The 26,525-nt window shown below is 44.3% G+C and overlaps 1 protein-coding gene across 1 annotated transcript in view; it reads left to right on the top strand.

Moving 5' to 3' along the window:
- The window catches only part of LOC138505059 (intestinal mucin-like protein), a 489,690-nt gene that overhangs the window by 91,962 nt on the left and 371,203 nt on the right, over window positions 1-26,525 (top strand). Inside the window, exon 4 of the mRNA XM_069625384.1 lies at window positions 11,840-11,871. Coding sequence (XP_069481485.1) covers window positions 11,840-11,871 — 32 coding nt within the window. The remainder of the gene's footprint in view (window positions 1-11,839; window positions 11,872-26,525) is intronic.

The following is a 26,525-nucleotide window of genomic DNA, read 5'->3' as shown; positions in this document are numbered from 1 at the left end:
CAATTCACCACTGTGACCTGATAACAGTTCTTCTGCAGTTCGAGTCGCAAATGGGACCTTGTGTGTCAGGACCTTACTCAATTGACCACACATATCACTTCAAATTCAACCTGCACTGTTATTTATTACCTATCGTCAGGTTATCTATAATAGTACCACTCATCAAAAACCAAATAACCTAAATGAACCAACGTTCTTGTATTGTGTTGTATCAAATCGAGTTTTGGCTGTCATGGTCCCATGCTTTTTAGTGAACCAGCCTCTTCAGGACAAGATGGTTCATATGTTGACAGTGTATGATTAATGTTTCTACAAAAGAACATTTTAACAAAGAAGAGATACATGCATAACAATACATTTTTATGTGTACACATTAAAGTGGTGACAACACCATTCACGAACCACTAAAGTTCCAGTGTACATATGTTCAAAAGGACTATGACCAGTGAAGCCCCCATAGTCACAGTGAGAGGAGCATGCCTGACCATGAAGGGTCCCCCAGACAGAGGAAAAGCACCACCACTCTAAGCAAATGAGAGGCAAACAAACGTAAACTGATGCTTACACATTTAGGTGACAGTTTTCAAATGCGACGCTTGAAGTAATTGGGATGGCTAACAAGGGAACGTGTAGAACGAGTTACAGCTCAGTGCCCATCCATTCAATGTTGTGCATTGCACAGAACTACCCAACGGGGAAGAGTGGAACTTACCTCTGATTCTGTGTGATAATTCCACGTCATGCGTAAATCAGTTCTTTACATGCAGCCGGCTTGCAAATTAACATCGCCCACTGGAGAATTGTGAATCAAGTCAAAACACTTCAAAAATGTTCAGCAGCTGAGAATTAAAGAACATTTGATTATTACCCAATTTTGGTTGATTCTTTGAGAGGACTATTATATATATAGTGTTTGGCGCATTGGGAAGATGCATCTTTTTGAAGCAATTGATTAATGTGACATTGGGTTTGGAGTCACAATCTAGAAGCAATGCTGCCTATTCACGCTAATGAAAATAGAATTTGTTTTCTTATTTTGTTTTGATCTATGATAGTGAGCGCAGAGAACTACTAGCCCTTTCACGTTTGAAAACAAGTGAAAACGCTGCCTATTAGCCCGAATAAGGCATCAAAAACGATCTGTCTCCAAAACAAAATCTGTCGGATCTCATGGAATTACATATCTTCACTGCAAAATCACTTGTTAATCTACCAACTGACTCTGCCTAGATACCAACCACTGAGGATTGGGCTGGAAGGGACCTATTAAGAAGGAACTAACCCATCACATTTAACCATTCAAATCTTCGATCTGCACCTGCACTTGTTATATAAGAGAACCATCATCGTTAAAACATGACACCGAGCATTCGAAACAAACAGACACCATCCTCCCCTGCTACCTCTACCCATATCAGAAACCTATGCGACTAGGGCACTCCACCTGTAAAACGTGTGTGTGTCCCCTGTATATAGCGCTATAAGTCTTCCTGGTTAAGTATGAGCTTTATATGTCCCATACTTACAAATGTGCATACATAAATTAGAGGCAATTGGATCAAATAAATATTTCCAATACATATTTTGCTAACCAGCATTTGTATATGTTTACACTCTGACCTTGAATGGCAGTTTATTTTTATGTATGAGATTGTTTTAATCTTTTCACCCATGAGTATCTTCCCTTTCATGTTCAGTACATACCCCCTGATGTCTGTTCCAGGGTACCATGTCTTAAAGCCTCCTCCCTGCTGGGTTTCTGTAGGTGGCCGGCCCTGCTTCCTCTTGAACTACTCCAGTTCCCTCCCTAGATTTACGAGCCCCCTCTGGGCCGCACCTTGGCAGCTCTCATTAGATTGGGCCCCGTTGTCCTCAGACTCAAATATACACACCCTCTTTATTTCTGTGGTTAAGCCTCCGACCACCAATGCCTTCCGAGTGATGACCGTCCCTGGGTACTTTGGGGGTACTTTGTTAGTGCTTACACCCACCCCTTTTTTCACCCTTCTAGGAAGTGCAGTGCCTTTCTTGTGGTTAATGATCCTTTCCCTGAGCCCTGCCCCAATGTTGCTGAGGAACTTTTGGGACCCTCGGTTTGAAACCTTGGCCTGGTTCTTTAAGTTTTTCATTTTTTTATTAAAGATTTTGTTCAGGCCCTCATTTGGTGAGCCCTTTGGCCTGTCGTTCCTCAGGTCCCCTTGGGCTTACTTTCCACCTTTCCCTTGCTTTCCTTCTGAGCAGTCCTTGCCCCATAGAGCTTCCTGAATGTCTTTGTAAGTCGTCCAATACTCTTGGCACCCATCCAAGAAGTCAGTACAAGCATTTCTCCCACAATCCAAGAGGTCCTTGATTTCCTTAAGTGTGCCCATGCTCATTTTCGCTTCCAATGCCAATATGTCATATAGTCTAATAAAAGATTGAAGGATTATGTTCAAGGCCGTCAGAAAGCTCATTCCCGCATCTGAGATGTCCCGACCACTTGTCTGATCCCCTTAAAATGGGAGCCCCATTCAATCAGTCACAGAGGATCTCGGCTCTGCCACCCCCCTGGTTACATCTCCTGTATCCAGGATTGTGATCTCCACCTCTTCAAAAGTCCTGAAGAGGCCGGCAGAAGCACTACGGCGTTCGTATACCTTTTCCACTGCCCTTATTTCCTTTTCCAATCCAGGTAGTCTTCAGTCAGGTGGGAGGTCATCTCCTATTACACTTGCAGGAGTACCGATCCCCATATTTTGTGCTCATTTCCATACAGATTTTACCCCCCTCTCCTCATCATATCCATAATGCTAGTGTTGTCAGTGAGTACTTGACTGTATAGTTTGTCCTGCGGGGGAAAAAAGCAGTGATCTTCGCCTGATCTGTAATTTTGGCTGGGCCACCTTCAGGCTCCACAGACAATGGCATTTTTTCTTCGGATGGTATGCGTTCCATGCTTCTAAGTGGGTAGTGTTATGAATTTCCTTTCATGGCCTGCTGGCTATTAAATTGCTCGCAACCACAGCGGATCAAAGGGTGAAGTCCTGCAGTCTCCAATTTGTGATTGCGCAAGTGGGTGATTATGCAACGTCAATATGAGGCAGAGGTGCCAGCAGTGAAGGCTGATCGGAGTTCTGGGTTGCTGCTTGAATCCAGTATTATCAGCTGTTGCGCACTCCCCCCCATCCCCAGATGTCAATACGCTCCTAAGCAGCGGGTCAATCACTAGGCCGATAAAAGAGAAAGGGGTTTCGGGGCTGCAAAAGGAGGTGCCTACCCGTGAGTCTAGCTCCTGGCAATGAGCCTCCAGCACGTGACTCCCTCCTCATCTCCTCGGAGCCATAGAACACTCGCTCCACACTCCGCCACACTCCGCTTGGCGTCAGAATATTTTCGCTTCCAGCTCCTCCCTTGTAACACACACTGTAAACAGACTTGCAATGGGTAAATACTGTGGCTGCTCCTGCTGCTGGGAACACTCGCTCCACACTCTGGCAGATGTAATTTTTTTACTCAGGTGATCACGGATGTGAATGCATCATGGACTAGATGCAGACAACCTGCACAAGTACAACTAAACACCCATCAGGGCACATGCAATGGAGTAACACACAGGCCAAATACAGGCACCATTAAATTCTGCCAAATTAATCACAGACCCTGAAAGTTACGAGTGCTGGCTGTGAGCTGTTGGCATGATATTGCATGACAGAGAAAATGTACCCCTTGCATGAATGGCTCCATATGCAAGCCCTGGTATGGTCAATCGTGTTCTGTGACAATACTTGTGAAATGCATGCATAGACTGTCTATCAACATGCCTTTGTAATGGGCAACGCATTCCCAATGCTCTGTGACTGACACATATGACCTTTTCCCTTAGAAGTGACTCTGGATATCCCAAGTTAGCATGGCTGATGGAACTAGTGTGGAATCCACAGACGCCATCGGATGTAGCCTACAACGAGGCACATGTCCGGACCAGGCTCTGCATCGAGAGGACCTATGGCCTGTTGAAGGCACATTTCCGGTGCCTACATCGGTCTGGAGGGGCTCAATTGTACAGGCCAGAGAAGGTGGGACAATCTGTTCTGGCCTCTACCATGCAGCACAACATTTGCATCAGGCACACTGTTCCCCTGCCCCCTGATGAGGACATACCACCCCTAGAAGAAGAGGACTCAGTACCTTTGAGTGCTGTGCTGCCACACAGTGAGCGGGATGAAGGTGGTGATGGAAATCTGTTTCAGCAAGAAAAGATTAACAATTCTTTAGATAACATTTGATATGCACTTGCTACATACCTCTGCATATAGTCCATTATTAAGGAAACACTTTCAAACAATAAGGAATGTCCCAGCGTTGCTTTAAGTGAACAATAATTTTATATGCAAATGTCAAACAACTCTCCGCACAAACTATCCATGAAAAAGCAACCCTAAACACCATTCTCCAAAACTCCATCCCTAAAACACCACCCGTTCCCCAAAAACCTTCCCCAAAAACACTCCCTAAACACCACCCCCTAAACACCATACCTACAACACATCCCCCTCCCCAAAAACCATCCCCCCAAACCCACCCTAAACACTATCCCATAAACACCATCCCTACAATACCTCCCCCTCTTCAAAAACCCTGCGTAAAGACCATTCCCGAAGTACCAGCCCTTCTAAACGTCCACCCTCCCAAACACCCTTCCAAATTACCACCTCAAAAACACCCTTGCAGTGTCACACAGTTATCAGTAACTTCTGATGCCTCTATGGCATGGAAGCCTGCTCCAGCACCTTGGGAGTCTGGTGGCACTGTGAGTGGCACCTTTGGTGCTGGGCTGTGATGACCTCTGGGGGAGTGACAGAGGTGGATGGCTCAGACCTCCTGGCCCTGGATATGCTGGAGGGTGAGCAGCATGCAGGCATTCGGGGACTCAGCAAAGGCTGACATGCCCTCTGTATATTCACGCATTCTCTGCCCCACTGTGGTCATGGCAGCGTTGGCCTGGCTGAGGGCACTGGCAATCTAGTGGCAACATCACCACAGGCAGTCCCTCACTGCCTACCTATCTTTAACCTGCTGGCCCGCCAGTGTCTCAAGCAATACCTACAGGCGATCAATGGCATCTAGCCTTGACCATACATCTGTCATATTGTGCATGGACGGAGGAATTGGGCTGTGAGGATGGTTTGGGATGAAGCACAGTGAGTTGAATCTCATGTCCTGCTCCTCCTCCTCCTCCACCTCCTCCTCATCCTCCTCAATGGTATAGATGCTGCCGATTCCATGGTGGTGTTGTGGCTGCACTACCTTTGATGGTGTGGAGGGTGTGCTTGCACCTTGATGTTTGGGAGCCAAAGCATGGACTGCAGCAGTGTGGATTGCCACAGGTGCTGGCTGTCGGGTGGCTGTGGCAGCTTCAGTTGCATACCGAGCCTCCTGATTAGCTGGTGGAACTAGTGTCTGCTGAGGGTGTACACAGTGCATGCATGTGCACGTTTGCATATTGGCCTGTAAGGTCACTTGTTGTTGTTGTGGATGCGCTGGGGCTTTACTTGCCAACATGGACTATCTTGGCACACATGGCCGCTTCTCATGTTTCCATGTGATGCCATGCACATTTCAAGTACGGTGCATCTGCATTACTATGTTTCCCGGCCCACCCCGGCACATGCGTGTACCCACTGTGCATTTGCTGTGATTGCCATGTGTTTGCCCATTCCCTTGACCGTTGTGCTTACCTATGTTGGGGGATGCATGATTTTGGACAGTTCATTGACATGCACATGGGGTTTGATAGACTTACTACAATCGCTGTGGCATTATGCTCTGGCCTCTAGACTTGCAATATCCTCAATGCCCTCTATCCTCCACAATGCGGAGGATGGAGTTGGCCTTCTCCTCCCATGGCATGAATGTGAGGGGTTCCACAGTGCCACCTACTGTGGCAGCTCTCTCCCTCCTGTGATGTGTTTGCAGACCCTGGACTTTAAGTCATTCCAGCGTTTGCAGCAGTTTTCCACTTCACGTGGAACAGTGCCTACCACTTTCACTGTATACTGCCTTCCTCTAAGCAGAGCTCCTTATCTGCCTGCTGCAAAACAGCAACTCAGTGTGATGTACTACCTCATCAGCCAGAACATTTAGCTAATATTCTGTGAATTTGGGATCATGCAGCCTAAGGTTTGGGAGGCAAACCTTACCCTTTTCCTGAGACATGTCGATTTTGCAAGTATTGTGTCCGGATGGCAAAGGAAATTGGAAATTCTAAGTGGATTGAGTTTTTAAAGATGTCCGCCGGTTTCGGCAGTCATGTTATTTCCCATGGCGGCAATATCACAGGATATGCCAGCAGTAATGTTAATACATTTGTATTTGGGTGGTATAACTGCCATATGACCATTATCGGCGGTAATACAGCCAGACGGTATTACTGTTACCATCGGTGGGGTGTGCATGTGGTTGTATATGAATTGTTCGTTTTACAACTGCTCGAATTACAATTGACCTTCTCACAATTGACCGAATTGTGAAGGTCAATTGTAACATATATGCGGGGGAGCCCCCCGCAATCCCCCACCCAATGCAAACCGCCCCAAAACCCGTTATATATTTTACTACTGAGGAGAGTGCCGCCCAAAAAGCTGTAATTAGCGTTTATTTTTTCTTTGTTTTGATATATATATATATTTTTTTTACTAAAAAAAAATGTTGTTAAGGGGAGATTATGGTTAAGTTGTACTACTGAAAACCTGTGCAATTCACTAAAAAAAGTTACAAACGTGCCATTATGGTTCAAAGTAAACCCGAAAAACCCCTGAAATTCACCAGTTATGGTAGGCTAAGCAACCATACCTGCCCACACCACTATGCACTGCTAACACTAACACCCAAGACATGAAAGGTGGCATCACAAATGTCATTGATGACATCACTGATGATATCACATGTGTAGCCCCTTTGTTTTTGTTCACTGCCATATCTATATATGTATATTCAGTAAAACAAACTTTGTTAAAACGACGTTAAGGTTCACAGTAAAACCGAAAAACACTTGACATTCGCTAATTATGGTAAGCTAAGCAACCATAACTTGTGCCACCTACGTGCATTGCTTAGACTAACACCCAGGACATGAAAGATGACATCACAAATGTCATTGATGACCACAACCAATCAGGGAAAGCGCCACATGTCTGCGGGCACAAACTTTTTCCCCCAATCAGTCTAAGAGGAAAAGAGACGTTTTGAGAACCCCACCCCTTATAACTTTCCCCCCGGACCAAACATCACCAAACTTTCCAAAGAAATTCAGAATGTCCGATATACTTTTTTTGCAAAGTTTGGTGAGGATTCGTCCAGGAGGAGCACAGTTATAAGGCACCCAAAAAGTGCTCTTCCTATGGAAACAGCAACTTCACCATAACTACACAGTCTAATATGCTGCAGTGGTTGTTGGCAGGGCCTAGAGGTTTGGATGTATGTCTATAGATATTTGAATGTATGCATGTACAGTGGCTTATAAATGCACTGCTGATAAAGTTGTTCTTAGGTGCATGCCCTTTGGCCATGCACCCAAGACTGTACACCCTCCCCAGAACCATCTGCCCGCTAAGCAATACTACGGGTGTATGCATTGCTGTAATATGATGTGGTGGTTCGGGCCAGGGCCTAGAGTGTTAGGAGTATGGCGTATGGCCTACGGCCTGCAGCCATGCACCCAAAACTCTACATCCTACCCACAACCACTGCACTATATAAAATCCATGATGCCTTATAACTTTAGTGCTTATAACTTTGTTCTTGGGTGCATGGACTTGGGCCATGTATCCAAGACTCTAGGCCCTCCCCACAAACACCTGATCAATATGAAAGACTACGGGTGTAAGTATAGCTGTGATATGCTGCGGTTGTTGTGGCCAGGTCCTAGCATCTTGGGAGTATGGCCTACGGCCTACGGCCATGCACCCAAGACTCTAGGCACTGACCACAACAACTGCAGCATATCACACCCATGGGGGTGTATGAATTAGTAGCACACTCATACAAACAAAAATAGTAACTACAGCATGTACAAAATTGTAATGTTCGCTAACACCACACATGTCCTTAGAACAGTTTGAAGTACCTTATGAGACCCCTCATTTTCAGTACTTACAAACATTCTGGACAAGGCGGGCATGGTGAATACATCATTAACACCTGCCGCCCAAACAAGCACAGTATTTCACCCATCTCTTACTCTCTGAACCTCCTCAAGCACTGTAGGAGACCAAAACAGTTTCCGAAACAGCATTTCGCCTCTGCTGGCGACCGCGCTGTCGTCGGATCCAAGATGTCGGGCGCATCCACACATTCTGATGCACATCATGGCTCGCTGCAGCCAATCGGCGAAGACGTTGCGTGTCCGCGGTCATGATGCACCCCTTGGCCAATCGGTATCTTGTCCGCGGAGCGAACAGGGAAGTGTGACCCCGGAGTGGACATAGATATCACAAATTTTTAGAGACATCTTTTTTGGTTGTTTTAAAGAAAAGTACTGGACAGATTGTCAACAAATTTACAAAAGTACGCTTTCGGGACCAAGCACCTGCCACAAATTTGGTGAAAATCCATCCAGCGGTTTGACCTGTAGGCGTGCGCAAAGTTTTTCCCCAATTCAGTCTATGGGAAAAAAAGCCGTTTTGGGACCCCCCCATAACTTTTGCCCCCTTCCACCAAACATCACCAAACTTTGCAAAGAAATTCAGAGTGGCCCTTATACTTTTTTCTGCAAAGTTTGGTGACGAATTGTCCAGGGGGAGCGGAGTTATAGGCCTCCCAAAAAGTGCTCTTCCTATGTAAAGAGCAACTTAACCATAACTACACAGCCACTACTGTGGCTGTGTAATATATATGCTGTAAATTGTGGAAAGGTCAATTGTGACCCTTTAAAATCTGTCAATTGTTAATTCAAACAATTGTAAACAAACAATTTGGGTAATACAGTGCACGTGCCTGTCAGGTCATGATACAGCACTCTGCTGGTCATCCTGGTGGAACGGTAATACCGCCAGGGGGAATTACTGCCGTATTTGCACCAAAATCATAATGAGCCCCACATGATCCCTCACCATTGACAAAACTGACTCGAGCTGATGGGAGTTGTAGTGCAAAACATCTGGAGCGGAAAAATTCAGTGGTCCACTGAATGTGCAGCAGGTCAGTGGCCAATTTCATAAAATTACACCATATAGTCTGGCAATTACATATTGCATTCTACGTGGCATTAATATATATATTAAACGTTCACACTGATTTGGATCCAAACTACGTTTTGTTCCCCTCTGAGGTTTTTTCTCCCTGGTAGTGTAGCCGGTATTGGTCAACAATAAAGGAACTGACTAATTGTACTTCATTTTACTCTGTATTGTCATGTTCCACATCCCCCTAAATATGCCCCTTTGCAGTGCCTATTTTTGTGTTGTATAAGCTTCTTTAAATATACCCTTGTGTGATCTACTCCCTGAAGTTGGTTACTTACTGCAAACCCCATAATATTCCCCACACTAGCGTCATCCCTTCATCTTTAAAATGTTCTATATTGGAATTTTTTTTCTGGATCAGTGTTTTAGCCACACATTCAAATATACCATTGTATATACTGTGCTCTGGTCGATTCCCAACAGACACAATACATTGCCTCATTCCAAATTTGATGCTAATTCTGTCAGGATTATTAGACTGATTTGCAAAGAATAGCCATGCATCACATCTAGATAGAATTGTGAAGATTAGCCAAGCGTCACCTTTAGGTAGAATTGTGAAGATTAGACATGCATCACATCTAGATAGAATTGTGAAACGCAGCCATGTGTCAAATTTAGGTAGAATTGTGAAAATTAGCCATGCGTCACATTTACATAGAATTGTGAAGATTAGCCATGCTTCACATTTAGACAGAATTGTGAAGATAAGCCATGCGTCACATCTAGCCAAGGTGGTCTCTGATCACGGTATGCTACCCTGATCTGCCTGAAAATTGATGTCATGAACTCCTTCACCCAGGGCGCAGGGTGAACTATGCTTGGTTTGGACTTGCTCTTTTTTCACTTGCAGATATGCACCACGCTCTACAATCAGATGAGCTCCCTAGCCGTTTTAGCTCTCAGAAGGGGCAGTGATACGATTTAATTCATCAGTTCAAACCATAAACTATGACAGGAATACCCATTCACCCGCTATAAACAATTACTCGGGACCTGGGAAACAGCCCCACTGGCACTTATAAATAACCAATATTCAGCAATGGACTGACTCTGTTCCACCTGAAGGGAATACACTCTGAATTAGTTGAGGAATCTGGCAAGGCAAGCTCCTGCAAGTGACATTGTGGTGCTGCCACCTGTCATCAATACTCTAAAGGCACACCTGATCGGGGACACTCTATCCCCCACTACATGTAACACTGCCAGTTCAAACACACCACTTAAATCACAGCCTGATCTGTGGCTTGACCTTTGGGCTCACCAAATACCTGTCTTCATTCCTAGGATATACTTGTTTGTCCGATAGAACAGAACTGTAGTAAATGTACACTGAGAAGGTATAATCCTATGAGCAATCTGCAGACCCAACAAGACACTGGGGTGACCATAGTGGGTTCACTAAACACTAGTCATCGAATCTTGCTAGGACTCGTAAGTCTGATAGAACAGAACTGGATGTAACTGTACAATGAGAAGGTATCTTCCAATAAACAATGGCAGACTCAACGAGACACAGGGACAACTATAGACCTGCAATTCGGTTAACCCAATAAAGATTAGAAAAAGGGCAACTCAATAACGATGGCACTGCCAAGCAGGGAAACACAAACTCAAGCCTGGTAATCAGAACCTACTCTGCGCTAGACTGAGAATCTCCTTCCTATTCCCTGTAGTAATTTTGACCCCACAACTTCCATTATACCACATTCTGTTTCCTGATATCTCCCAACATATTCAGTTATACTGCTTCTTAGCCCCTTCAGTGGTATTCACTCTACATGTTCAGTTAAAACCCTTAACATTGCATGGCGCTGTCTCACTCACACTTTCATCTGGGCCCATTTTTATTCCCTGCAGTGTCTTTCCCCACACCTCCAGATTTACCTCTATCTTCGCTTTAGTGTTCTCTGTCTCATGTTTGCAATTATTCTCCATACCACTGATACTCACTGCTCTGTTCCCTATAATACTCAACTGGAATGTTCTGACTGGCAAAATTCAGCCCTTGGCTGATGGTTGATCACCCCCACTGCCACTAAGACTCTCTTCATTCATCAACCATGCTCTCACTTCTCAGTTTACCGACCCTTCAAATGCATGGACCCATAGGACTAATCACTAACTAGTTCTGAACAATACTACCTTCCCCCACCAACATATCTCTTTTATCCTTTAATCAATTAAAGACCAGGAAACAGCAATTCTTACTTTCAGGATTACTAGGTCTGGAGAAAGACAACAGTCATGTCTATGGAAAACCATACGTACAATCCAAAATCATTCCCCACGCCTTTTTGTTCACAATGTGGTTAGAGAGCATCGTTATATTAATATACGCTGGTTTAATTGGATTGCTCAGCCTGACCTTGTATAAGTGAATTGTGCGTGTCTCTGTTAACAACCGCGCATGTATCTGATGCTTAGATAGTCCTACATTTGTATTCTTACAATGCTTGGGATGCTTGAACTTCAGTGCCTGCTGAGATCTGACATGCGCCTAAATACACACTTCCCACCAGGGGGACGGCAGACCCTATTCAATTCCATGTATTTTGATCCCCTTAGACACCCTTAGGATCAGTAATACTAACAACTGCTTTTTTCCTTTCTTGTAGACTGCACAGGACCAGATGGAAGCCAGAAAAAGGTAAGCAGTTTATCAAGATACACATCCTTATGTTCGCTTGATTTAAAACAGATAGCTGAACAAGCACACCCTTTGCTGAACAAGCACACCCTTTTCTTCTTTCTTTTGCGCCGGCGAGGGTGTAAAGAACAAGTAGGTGAATTTGAAGGCAAATGCCTTTTTTCCTAATTTGTGATACAGCCCATCTCCGTGGTCATGTTTCACGCAAGAACTTTGGAAGAGAGGAATTACTTTGCTTCTTTTCTGTCATCAATCATTTTAAAGTCTAACTGAGGAAGCTGTAACTCTCTGACAGAGCTCTTGATGCAGTAAATAGAGGGTTGTCAATCAGCTGCTCTCAGCTGCATAGTGAGTGCATCACAAGATGAAAGCTGTGTTATAGTGTCAGCCATTTTGTAGAAACTACTGCATCTGCATAAGTTGACAAACGGTGAAAGTTGCTTTCATGCTATTTTTGTTTCCATGATGCGTGACATATTTATGTTTTCTCCACGTTTGCTCAGTATTATATTGTGGTTAAAGTAGATAAAAACCAACAACAACTAGATTTTCTGTCACACAGCGTGTGGCTTTAATTTGACCATTGCATTTTAAATAAAGCAGCCTTTTCATGATCACCCTCTTGGAGTGACGGCCATACCTGACAATGTTATTTTTATTAATATGTGTCATTTTTGCGATAATCTTTCTTTTCAGTGTGCGTTTCCTTTGTGCGTAATTACAGTGCATGAGTCTCTGCATTATAAAACAAGAGAACAATTGCACACAGATAGTTGATGTAAGAAAGTGTAATTCAATGGTGCTTAACTTCTGACCTTCAGAATAGAGACAATCATAACAGTGTGATCGCTGTAAGGAGTATATAGCAAGACGTCTTGTACCCGAGGAGGACACCAAAGCAATCAGTACTAGGTGATGGAGGAATTTGTTACAGTGCACAATTGCGATCATGTCCACAACGTATATTTTGAGGGCAGGGACGTCATTTGTAGCTCCTGAGGTGTTCCTTGCTACCCCTGAGGTCTCCCTTGCTAACCCTAAAATAAATGTAAAAAATATTATTATTATGTTTTACAAATGGAAGCTCTTTGGCTGTAACCAGTGCCATGAGGCTCTTTGTTTCTGGAGTGGCTGGTTTTCTTGTCCAGGCCTCTTAAAAGAACAGGGGGTTCCACAAGTGTAACACGTTGAGCAGTGACCCTAAATCAGAAAGAATAGGAAAAACAAGTAATTTGTCTTTCTGGAATTCTATACTAGACTCATTAAAGGTTTATTTCATGCTCACTTTAGGAGGTGAGTCACTGATTTAGTCTGTTCTTAAACATTTCAAAATCACAGGGCAGACAAAGACTTCCAGCGTTTAGAGTAGAATAAGCATCGATTTCGGACTATGTATTTTGCTTTTCGCAAGTTGCAGTTATAGCATGTTATTGTCTGCTGTTGTCTCTTACGATCATCACAAGACATCCCAACTCGGTGTCCTCGGTTACTTGTCAAAATCCTTGTGCCTAAAAGCCTGTGTACAGAGTAGCAATGTTTGACCATAGCACATAAAGTGGCCTTTGATTTCATCGTGGCACGAATAATTCTTTGTTATAATGTGTCTATCCTTCCTGTCTCCCTGGTATGGTGTTCATGATGTTTGTTTGCATGTATGAGATAAAGAGGGCACCGAGTGCGGCTTGCTTTGTGAGTGCTCTGCATTCTCTGCGCTAATCTACATTCTTTAATACTGTCTTATGAACCATCCCAACGGTATGTTTTTTGCCAACCTCTGAAGCTTGAAAAATAGATCCACGCAGCTTCACATGTGGCCAACTTTGCACCAAACCTGCATACGAACTGGCCTGCTGCTAAATCTCAATTACCAGTTTAATGTTATCCACTACAGAGTGTAATTTGCTTTCTGACTATGAGAACATTCAAACATGTAATTGCTCATTTTACTATAGCTGGTAAGACAGCTCAGTGGGTTGAGCGCTCGCTGCTGCTATGTGTGTGTGATTTGCAGGTTCGACTCGTCCTTTTGAGGTCAATAAATGAGTTGCAATACTGGGTGACATCGTGTTTATATTTGATATATATAAAGCACTTAAGCGTAAGCGCTATTTAATAACAACTCATTATCATTTGGCCTTGGACGTCTGCTTGCATTCACAGCAAATTGGTAGTGTGGGCCTATACACACTGACATTAACGGTACATTGTATGAAATGTATTTCACATTACTGTGATATCGTAACCATATTTTAGTAGTGTATTTAATAGCAATGCTATGTAATGCCACTTCCTGTCTTGTCAAGGGGTGAATGGTCATGCTCCATTGCTCCCTGTGATGCCACTTCAGGGTGTGAAAAAGTGACATCACTTCTTGTGATGTCATCAGAAGTCATGGCCCGTGTGATGTCACTTCCGCTACCCCAGGCATTTTAGTGAAATGACTTCCCTGTGTAAGGGATTATGTCCATGGGGAGAAAAGAATGGGCATTAGCACATTGTGGCAAATGGATTCAGTGCAGTGCAATCTTTTGAATTTTGGTAACCAGTATATTCTGAGCTGTTGTTTTCCAGCCATGGGGAAGACAACAGTTGTCAATACTGGGGTTGCAGGGGTTTATTGCAATGCAGTCTTGTCATATTTGGCAAACAGTACACAAAGAATCCTTTTGTTGCAACCATGGGGAACCAATATTCACTGAAAGATTAAAGTGCTTTTGCAGAGCAGCTTTGCGCTCTTGGGCAAGCTTTAAATATACAATTACACTAACGGGGAGTCTTTTCTTCCTGGGTGTAGGTTCCTTCTTAACCTAACCCACCATTATAAAATCCATCCTGCATCTGGGGGTTTGCTTCTCCTACCATCCCCTGGGAGGTATTGATTGGGTGCAGGCTTAATCTAATCTCATCTCCCAAATTAAAATGGTTCAAAGATGCCCCTAGCTGTACATACAACCTGTCTGCAAATGGCTATTTGCCAGTAATATATTCTCGGCTTAGAGGTCCGCGCAACAGCATGTATTTTTATTGAGAAGGTCACAAATACTCTTATGTCACGTACAATGAGTAATGTTTTCATTATCATTATATTTCTCCCTTGTGGTCAAGGACAGACACATTAAGCAGAGGTACATGGTACATGCCCCCTCATTGAAAAAGAGCAACATATGTGAAGGGAGGAATGGGGTTGAGAGAAAAGTGAATGTAATTGATTCATGTAATTGATTCACAGTAGCCATCCTCTCTGTAGCAAGCATTTTAAAACATACCTAGTAACACAACAATTAAATGGCAATACAGACAGATTGTTTAATACATTGATGTATTTTTGGGTGCACATCAGATGCCGGGAATGAATCCAGTGCCAACGTATGGTGCTATTTTGTACATCAGTCTGGGGTTCAATATGTGTGCTGGGTGTGAACGTTTTTGGGAGGTCTCAATGGATGCCTTCAAGAGAGCTAAAGAGTCATGTACAGTTGCGGTTGTTTTTCAATTGTTTTGTAGATGTTGGAGGTTATGGTCTTCAGGAAATGCTGTTAAAATACTATTGTAAGAAAATCCCGGGTGGAAACGGGTTGAAAGGATTTTAGTGTCATGGCAGGTTATTTTGTCAGTGTGGATTGATATGATATGATATGGCATTTATAAGGCACCTATGCACAAGTGTTTCAAGGCGTGGCGAGGCAAGGGAGGGGGACAAAGGGAGGACAGACAGCGATCCTACTAGGCCCAGTGTCATTCAGATCACGCAAGTGTGTGGGAAGGGGGTAGGGACAGTGCACTACATGGGAATAGATAATAACAATAAGTAAAGTAACAGCCAGCATGTGGCACGTGCAAGGGTAAGTGCAAACATCAGGTGTCAAAGGCTGATAGGGGGACTGTAGGGATAAAGAAACAGTCCCAAGTGTGGGGGTTGCCAGCCGGGCAGTGCAGGTATGTGACGCTGGCGGGGGAGGGACCTGGGCCCGAGATCAGAGGGTGTCCAGGTAGCCAGTGCAATTCAGGTTACAGCCAGGAGGTCAGCAGAGGAGAGGAGGAGAAAAGGCAGAAGCAAAGAGAAAGGGTTTGAGGTGCTTCAGGAACCAGAGATAGTTCTCCTAAAATTTAAGGGAGGCAGGGATGCTGTTTCAGAGGGAGACACCAGTTGAAGAAAGATATCTACCACCAACACGTTGCTTGGAGAAGCGACTGACCCTGAGGGAGTTGGAGGCGGATGAGCGAAGGGCTCAAGAAGGAAGATATTTAGGAAGAGAGAGTTGAAGGTATTGAGGCCCAGGCCCCAGAAGGCCTTGTGGACGATGCAGAGGGTTTTGAACTTAATCCTTACAACCACTGGGAGCCAGTGCAGAGATTTCGGTCCTGGAGAGATACGATCCCTGGGCTTGAGGCCTAGGACAAGTCTCGCAGTCCTGTTCTGGATGAGTTGCAGAGGGCGGGGAGTGGAAGCAGGCAGATTTAGAAAGAGGCTTCTGCAATAGTCCAGCCTAGAGAGAACCAGAGCTCTGGAGACAGTGAGCTTTTGGGGGAAGGAGAGGAAAGAACGAATACCTCTGAGGAGGTTCAGCTGGTAGTGTGACTTATTGGAGATGTCAGAGATGTGAGGAGAGAAGGAGAGTGTGGAGTCAAAGATGACACCAAGGTGGGAGCAGGGAGAGGGCCAAGAGAGGCCAGCCAGAGAGCTACAGGAAAGGAGGGAGTGGGTGTGCCGATGAGGAGAATCTCAGTCATACTGGCATTAAGGCAGAGGCCATTGACGGCACACCACTCCTGGATAGCAGACAGACAGTCAGAGATGAGGGAAGGAGTGGAGGAGGCCAAGGGTAGCTTGAAAATGACCTGGGTGTCATCAGCATAGCACTGAAAGTTGGGGAAGAGAGGCGATGTGGTGGGCAAGGAGTGCCAGATATTGGGTGAACAGCCAGGGAGAGAGGTTAGATCCCGAGGGGACACCACAGGTAGAGAAAAAGATAGTGGAGAGGAAGGACCCAAGTTGACCTGGGAGAATTGGTCACACAGGAAAGTAGTCAGCCACTCCAGAGCCTGACCAGTGATACCCACGTTATCATGGAGACAGTTGAGCAGGATGGCATGGTTGACAGTGTCAAAGGCAGAAGAGAGATCAAGCAGGATGAGTTTTGAGAGCAGGTTTTCATGGATGTTCAGGAGAGCAGTTTCCATGCTTCTGGATGCTCTGAAGCCAGACTGATGGTCATGAAGACAACCAACAGATTCAGTGTGGAGATTAAGTTGGGAGATGGCCAGTTTCTCCAGGAGCTTGCCCAGGAAGGGAGTGATGGAGATTGGGTGATAGTTAGCCGGGCAGGAGGGGTCGGCAGAGGGTTTCTTTAGAAGAGGGTGCACAAGGGAGTGCTTCAGGCGGAATGGGAAGACTCCAGTGGCGAAGGAATGATTGCAGAAATCATCCAGGGCAGGAGCCAGGGAGTCGATGTGGTCCTTGATAGTTTTGGAGGAACAGGGGTGAACCTGTTTCGACGAAACTTTCATAGACTGGACTTGTCTAGAAACCTCGTCTGCGGAGAACAGGGGAAAGGCAGAGAAGGAAGGAGGAGAGGAGTCTGCAGAAGGGCCAGAGGAAGAGCAGAGAGTAAAGGGAGGGAGGGGATAGGAGGAGAGTGAGGACAAGATGTCCTGAGTTTTAGAGATGAAGTACAAAGCCAGTGCTGTGCAGAAGGCTTGGGAAGGGACAGGAGAGGTACAGACTCCGGCAAGATTGGCTAGTTCCAAGATTCCCAAGATGGACATGGTGGAGTTGGCCCTTTCCGGGCCAGGTGGTCTTGGATTTGAAACATTTTGTTACTGCCATTTTTTATGATGGAGTGATAGAGTTCATGTATTAATGTTTGTATCGTGTTGCAGACTAAAGAGTTTTTGAAAGTCTAGATGAATTTAAAGACTTCCACTTTTTTGGTCTGTGCAGATTCTATTCAATGCGAGCAAAACCCTTTTTTGCTTTGATAGTTTCACAAGGTATAAATGGTATGCCCATTTGTCTGTAGGGAAGGCATTTCTTCTCCAGGTTTTCTAGAGCTTTCGGTTTCTTCTTTAACAATATTAGGTTTGAGAGTAAACCATTGTGGTAGTTGTTTTTTTAGTAAGTTTGGAGAGTATTCTTTGGTGTTGGCTATCCAAGTGTGGATGGTATTAAGTTGGTCTATTAGTGTTTTTTTCCTGGTTTCCAATTATGTGCCTGGGTTTGAAAGCATCAGGCGATTTGAAATAATGTTGCTTTAATCAAACCCTGAGGGCTGGGCAGGAGGTATCAATCTCCTTGAAGGGGTGTAAGTTCACTGTGAGTCTCAGACAATTAGGGGTACAGAGCTAATGTGGGGAAGGTATATTTTGCTGAGAGAATTATGGAAAGGAAACTATGCTACACGTGTGACACTACAGGGCACTTGGCAAGCTACCAGGATTGTGCTGCATAAATGAGTGACATGTTGAAAGAATGAGGATTGAAGACACATGGCAAAATGCTTCAGAATACCAGCAGGCAGCAACACTAACGTAGTGGATGGAAATACAAGCAGTGATGCTGATTATAAAGGACAGAGAGGAGGAAGAAGATGACATATCCTGTCCCATGCCATTTGGATAAAATGAATGGTATAGTTGAAATGTTGGTTGATTTGTGAGAACAATATGCACTCATTCTAAAGTACACTGGGACTCAACACAGATGTGTGGTAATGGTAACATTAGAGGCATTGGGCCTCATTATAAGGATAGCAGTGACGGCATGAATGGTGCTGGTAAAGCACCGGCACCGTTCATACTATCCCGTCGCATTACGAGTTCTGCTCTCAAATGGGAACAGGGAATCATTTTTTCTGGTGCCCAGAAAAGGGCAATTGCCGGGTCCGGCACGGTCGTAATGACCCAGTAATTGCCCTTTTCTGGGAGCCAGAAAAAAATGAATACCAGCGGCAGCCGTGACTGTAGGCCCAATGTTATCTTTGAATTGTTTGTGACTTGATGCTGGGAAGGTTGCTCTGTGGATTCCCAGTGATTAGTTTAAGTATGTGTCGTTGTGATTTTTAGCCCAATTTTATTAGTGCGTATTATGGTTTGGTGTATTTTTGGTACACGTGGCTGTTTACATTTCTTGTTTGTTTTAATTGAATTATATTATTAACAAACAAGCAGGGGACACACACCAAATGTAAAAAGTCATGCTACAAGACCAGTAAGGCCATACAGAGTTCGAACATTCATTATGTACACAGTCAATTCATAATTCATTGCTATTATCAACTTAATAATATTGGTACATAAACAATAACTCCAATGTGAATGTAAATAAAAACTGCTGGGCAAACGGATTACAAAAGAAAGATGTCACATCTAAGCAATTACATATATATTGATACATAGCTAATAGCATAGATAAAGTGTAGACAAAGGATCAAGAAAATATCCCTAAAAAGTGTGAAGTGCATAGGTGCCTGACATCAAATCCTCCCTCGTGAAAAATAGTTGCTATTTTACTGTGGTACCTAAAGCCGAGGTACAAGCTTCCCTAGCCCAGGATGACAATGATACCAGGGACGTCATTTCACCAAAATGCTAGGGGTAGCGGAAGTGACATCACACGACTTTTGACCCCCCTGATGCCATCACAGGAAGTGATGTCATTTGACCCCACGGCGAAGTGATTTCGTAGGAAGCGATGGAACACGACCTTTCACCCGTTGACAAAACAGGAAGTGGAGTCACATAGCATTGTACACTACGAAAAATGTAGTTACAATATCACTATAATGTGATGTACATTTCATACAAGAATGGATCGCCATATGTATCATTAACATCAGTGTGTATAGGTACATATTACCAAATTACTGTGAATGCAAGCAGACGTTCATGACCAAATGATGATGTGTTATTATATAGCACTTACGCTTAAGCACTTAACATAGAAAAAATATACACCCAATATCACCCAACCTGTGTTGGTATTCATTTATCAACCTCAGAAGGATGAAGGGTGGCTGTGTTGAGGTGTTTAAGAACAGACTAAATCAGTGACTCAACCCCTGAAGTGTGCCTGAAATAAACCTTTAATGAGTGTAGCAATTATTGTATAGAATTCCAGAAAGACACACTGTTTGATATTCCTACTCTTTCTTATTTAGTGTCAGTGCTGAAAGTTTTTTTTAAAGAGGCCTGAACACGAAAGCCAGACACTCAAGAAGTAAAGAGCCACATGGTGCTGGCGACAGCCCAGGAGCTTGCATTACAAAAAAAAGAAAAAAAAATATATATATATATTTTTAGAGGTCGCAAGGAGACCACAGAGGTCACAAGGGATACCTCAGAGGTCACAGTTCCGACCTCTGACGACCCCTAAATAACATCCATGAATGATATGTGCCTATTTATACTACTCCAAATCCACTTACGGTATTGTTGTTCTCCTTAATAGTGTCATGCCTATAATGGATTGAGCAATCTCCAAATCAAATATCTCTGCAATTTTCCTGAACACCATGGCGCAGTAGGACTTTATCTGCTAGCACTCTTCAAACATGTTTTCAGTGTCAGCACTGACCTTCCCACATCATGCCAGCTCTTTTTATTAGAGTTACCTGATTTATTAAGCAGAGAAAAGGCATTATATTGCTAAAAAGAAGCTTCAATTAGTGTTGTCAATGTTTGGAACGACCACCTGTTTTTGGGTTGCATGTAAACTATACTGAATAAGCTCACCTCCTCTTCTGCTCTTACATAGGGCTGCCGTTTTTCAATAGTGCTATTACCTTCCACGTTTCCTCCTTATAAATGTGCTTTATTGTCCTTTTACCTGATAATATCATATTAAAGACATACGAGTCGGACGGTAACCCTGCCGGTGCTTCCGGCAGGTTGCTGTTGGACTCGTAATATTTTACTGGCACATAGCCTCCCAGTGCCACCAGGACATTAAAAGTCCTGGTGTACCGGGAAGCTAGGTGCTGGTAAATGTTAGTCCCCATTCCTGTGGAGTCCGAGAGGACTCCACGGGAATGGGACACAGGAGCACCAGCACCATTGTCAACGGTGCAGCTTCTTCCATGACAAGTATGCCTACTGGGACCGATGCGTCCAGCACAGTCAGACCTGTCGAGGGCAGCAGCTCCGGCAGGCTAACTTGCAATTTGCTGGTCCCGAAACAAGGATGCTGTTAAGCTTACTGGCACCCTTGTTTCCGGATCAGCAAGGTCTTAATGAGGCCCATTATCTATGCATTCATACACCATCAGTGACAAGGGTGTCTCATTTAGTGAGTCCCTAACTTCTAAATATTTAAATAGATTTTGTGGTGGAATCTGGAAATGGGTCATAAACTGGCCAAAATAGACCAGAGTCCCAGAGTAAAACCTCTGTCCTATACTGATGAAACCTAACCTTTGCCAATGGCCTATACCCTAGACCCCACTGTGCCCACTAATTACAGGCCAATAACAACTGTCCCATTTCTCCTCAAAATATTGGATAAATTAGCATACAACCAAGTCCAAACTCACCTCGAACAAAACCACCTCCTTGGCACGAGGCAATCAGGCTTCCGCCCCAACCATAGCACAGAAACGGCGCTCCTTGACTTAAAAATCCAGATGGATACCATCAGAGACTCAGGGAAACTCTGCATCCTCCTCCTACTCGATCTCTCCGCAGCGTTTGATTTAGTAGACCATAATAAACTGTGCGCCACACTAGCGAAAGACTTCAACTTCTCCACCGAAGCTACTACCTGGATCAAATCCTTTCTTGCTGACCGCACCTCCAGGGTCGCCATAGGTAAACAAGCCGCCAACCCCATCATAGTACCCATTGGTGTCCCCCAAGGTTCCTGTCTCTCACCAACATTATACAATGCATACACTAAACTCCTCTTCTCAGCGCTAGACGACATGGGTGTCATCTACACCAACTTTGCAGATGACACCCAGATCCTCATCCCTTTATCGGGAGACTACACTCAAGACACCGACACTATCAACAAAATATATGCCATAATCCAAAATTGGATGGCACTAAATAGCCTCTGTCTCAATGATGAGAAGACTGAGGTTCTCATTGTGGGCTCCCAATCCAAAATAGAAGCATTACATCCTGATTACTCATCCATCAACATTGATGGCACAAACATATCAGTACTCCAACAAGCGAAAACACTAGGTGTCTACCTTGATGCCAACCTCACCATGACCAAGCACATCAACGCCCTCTCTTCCTCTACATCCTACACCGCAAAACTTATTGCTCTCAGTCGCCAATTCTTGACACCCACCAATTGTATCACGCTGGCAAGAGCTTTAATATTATCCAGGCTCGACTACTGCAACGTACTCTACCTGGGTACCTCAAAAGCCAATCTAAACAAACTACAGCTTATCCAAAATAAAGCCCTTCGGGCGGCCCTTGGAATAAGGAAGTCAGATCATATCTCAAATATTAGAAGAAACCATCACTGGCTCCCCATCAAAGCCAGGGTCACATTCAAAGCTCTGTGCGTCACATTCAAATGCATCCACTCATGTGTCCCCATCTACCTCAACCACGCCATCACCAGAAAAGTATCTAAGAGGCCCCTCAGATCTAACAGTCAATTACTCCTAGCTATCCCCCGCTACAAGACAACCAAGGCAGGAGGCAGTAGTTTCCAATACCTCGCACCCACATATTGGAACACTCTTCCCCTCCCCATCAAAAATGAGCAAACATTCTCAGGTTTCAAGAAATCCCTGAAAACGTGGCTATTTAACCAAGACTAAAAAATCCCCCTCCATGCTTCAGGAAATATCATTGTACTGAAACCCTGCATTTAATGTCTTCGTGTATGATTATTTTGTATTCACATGCACTGCGCCCGATTGGCAAAGTCCAAGAAATGTTTTAACCAAGCTGTCTGTAACATCGCCGTGGTACCCAAGGGTTTGGGCGAGTAATAAATGCAATAAATAAATAAATAAAAATAAATACAAAATATTGTAAGGAGATTTTCCTTATTCCACATTCAAATGTAAACATGACAGTTGTAAACGGCATATTGTTTGCCAATATCACACCATGTGTGTATCAAATTACATAAAGACTTACACATTCCTAAAATACTTAGAACTGCATTTGTCAACAACGTTGACTTCTTTCTTGAGAATATCCATGGCTTTTGAAAATTGAAAATGCTATTAAAGGTTTTTCGTATAGACTGTTAATCAAGGACCCACACTTATAATTTGTAATATCTGCTAGGTCAAGAATACTGTGATCTCAGGCATGAATCAGTCTCTTCTATGTATGACAAGAGGTTTTCTCTGTCCACACTGTGGGTGACAGCTGAGAACGCATTCTCTGAAATTTCTTACAGTCAACATGGATTATTAATACCTGAATGAGAAACTTTGACAGAATCGCCATACTAAGCAGATGAATGTCTTCAATTACCTAGAAAGGATGTCACATCCATTTCTTTCAATAATATGTGTTTCTCTACAGGCTATATTGAAATGCTTCTTCCAGTCACAGCTTGATCCTGGTATAGATTGATCATGAGATAGGCAGCATGTATAATGCAGACATTAAAATATCCCAGTGTGTTCCATGTTATAAATTGAATTTTAGCCTCATGTGTCTTATATTGTGTTAGATATAGCTGGTATTGCCCTTATCAGGCACCATGAGTACATCACTATATTGTCTGCATATTATGCTATCATAACCTGTGTTTCTTTGATCACCTCAATATGTTGTCCTCCTATAATTGTAAAGCAATCGGTTGCTTCACGAAGCTCGGTCCATACTAAAATAATACCCTAATAATAATGATAAAAGGTAAAAGAGTCAGGATATTGCTCATCTGGGGTTGACATCAAATCCTGAACAAATAGTTGTTTATAGAGGTCTTCAAATTCTGCAATATATGCACCATGTTCATCGATAGTTGTGTCACTCCTATTTTCGTTATATGTTAACACATGTCACTCTTCTGACTGTTGCCAGCCAACGTTGATGAAGCAAACTCACTGGCAGTGATTATACATGCTTTATATGATCTCACATTCTTAGAAATCCTTTACTGATATATTAAGTGTAATTTATCATTTGCAATAATTAAGGCTTCCTGCATAGCTAATGAATCCTGCCTTTGGATTGCATGCTAAATGTCCCCCAATTAATTCTCAAAAGCTTATATCTCTTCTCATCCTTCTTTATGTTGATAGATCCTGATACAATGGCAAGGAACATGCCTATTCTTATATATTGACTATGAGGTCACTAACCTCAAGGATATTGGGCCCTCAATAGATCAACAAGAGAGTAATCTTCAATGAAACTATTTAGTTGCTCTCCCTTCTTTGGTAACAGCCCCTAATGTCGTGAACATGATCATGCCATTCTCTCATTCATTATCAAATTAGAATCCCCACAAAGAAACACCGGGTAAGGCCACCAAAAAAAGAGGCCCCTAAAACCCTTGAAAAAACATAGGAGTGTAATTTGCACCCCAATAAATTCCAGATGGAGAACAATCGCACAACCAACTGCATGAGCGAAGTGGTCAATCATACAAATAGAGGAATTACACATTGAATCTGTCAATCTCATTTTCTTCCCAATCCGGGAGGCTCTGGAAACAATAAAAACTCAATTTCATTTTAGAAAATTTTTATCCACAGCTACACGTTCTGGTACACAAGCCAAATCTTCTTTCCGATCCTGGTAACAGATGCAACTAATGCACTCTTTTTGCGGAAGTTAAACATAAAAATTCAAATTAACTATCTTTAGTTGTTACGTTTTGTTGGGTGTTCTGACCCACGTTTGGATTATTATGTTACAACATTTGGTGCTGTGGGCTTAGGAAATCCAAGATGGCCGAAAAAGCCCACATGTGCGCCAGAATCTATGAAAACCGCGCAGTTGTGCACACTAAAATGGTTGCCTAACTTGCCACCCACCAGTGTGAGCAGGATGGGCCGGGGTGCCATGAGTGAAATGTGTGCCAAAGGAAAAACCGCACTTTAAAATCACCTTTTGTTTCTCTGAATGCCAGCTCAAAATGCCTATTTGCAACACATCCAAAAATCTCACTGAACACCAGCGGACATCTGGCAGAATAAAGTCTTGTGGGCATACAAAATCTGGAAAGAGGATGAAAAGTTATATTCTGAAGTGACTTGAAGGTTTATAACAAGACTGGCTGAGCTGTGGATTTCAGCAGTTTAAGTAAATTTGGACTGAAAGACACTAAAAATCTAACAGGGTAATTCATAGAATTTCGCAGAAAAGTGTCGCAAGCGGCTGGCGCAGAGTGTCCGCGTGCGATTGTCTGCGCCAGGCACGTGCGCTAAAACCGATTTCCGCGCACAGCGTATTCATGGATTTTAGGCTCCCAAACCAGCCATGGCGCAGAGTATCGCAGCGACCCTGCAGCAGCGCCAGTAACGCCCCCAAGAACGCCCTCACGCAAGGAAAAGCCATCAAAATCGCTAAATCATCGCAAAGGGCTGCGCTAACCCTGGACCAGTTTACAGGGCTGCCAAACAAGGAACGCAAAGCGGGTAACGTGCATATCAGGGGTACGCGTGAAGTTATACACGCGATTAGCCAGGCTGCCAGGGTACGTGTATTTCAGGGGTGCGCGGGAAGTTCAACACACGATAGTCCAGGGAACGTGTATTACAGGGGTACGCGGGAAGTTCAACACGCGATTGTCCAGGGAACGTGTATTACAGGGGTACGCGGTAAGTTCAACACGCGATTGTCCAGGGAACGTCTATTACAGGGGTACGCGGGAAGTCTTACATGCGATTAGCCAGGGCACGTGTAATACAGGGGTACGCGTGAAGTTATACACGCGATTAGCCAGGGTACGTGTATTACAGGGGTACGTGGGAATTATCACACGCGATTTGGCTGGGTACGTGTATTACAGGGGTACGCGGTAAGTTCAACACGCGATTGTCCAGGGAACGTCTATTACAGGGGTACGCGGGAAGTCTTACATGCGATTAGCCAGGGCACGTGTAATACAGGGGTACGCGTGAAGTTATACACGCGATTAGCCAGGGTACGTGTATTACAGGGGTACGTGGGAATTATCACACGCGATTTGGCTTGGTACGTGTATTACAGGGGTGCGTGGTAATGATCAGACGCGATTTGGCTTGGTACGGGTATTACATGGGTTCCTTGGGAAGTTCTACACGCGATTGGCCAGGGTACGTGTATTACAGGGGTACGTGGGAATTATCACACGCGATTTGGCTGGGTACGTGTATTACAGGGGTACACGGGAAGTTCTACACGGGATTCGGCTGGGTACGTGTATTACAGGGGTGCGCGGGAATTCTCACATGCGATTTGGCCAGGTACGTGTATAACAGGGGTGTGCGGGAATTATCACACGCAATTAGGCTGGGTGGGTCCTCACAGGTGTTCCCTGTGCACCCTCCACGGCCCCAGCAGGCAGCCCACAAAACAGGGGACTACCCTGCACACCTGCTCATGTCCCCCTGCACCTCCAGCCCCCAGCACTGCAGGGTCACCCTCCACCAGGCCCCCACTCATGTCTCCCACCACCCCCACCCCCCAGCAGTCAGGGGCACCCTCCACCAGGCCCCCACTCATGTCTCCCACCACCCCCACCC

The sequence above is a fragment of the Ambystoma mexicanum genome, chromosome 11 (assembly GCF_040938575.1).
Source record: "Ambystoma mexicanum isolate Mex_15411 chromosome 11, UKY_AmexF1_1, whole genome shotgun sequence".
In the NCBI taxonomy this organism is placed as follows: Eukaryota; Metazoa; Chordata; class Amphibia; order Caudata; family Ambystomatidae; genus Ambystoma; species Ambystoma mexicanum.
The sequence above is the reverse complement of the archived record's forward strand: the minus strand, read 5'-3'. Positions and strand labels throughout refer to the sequence as shown.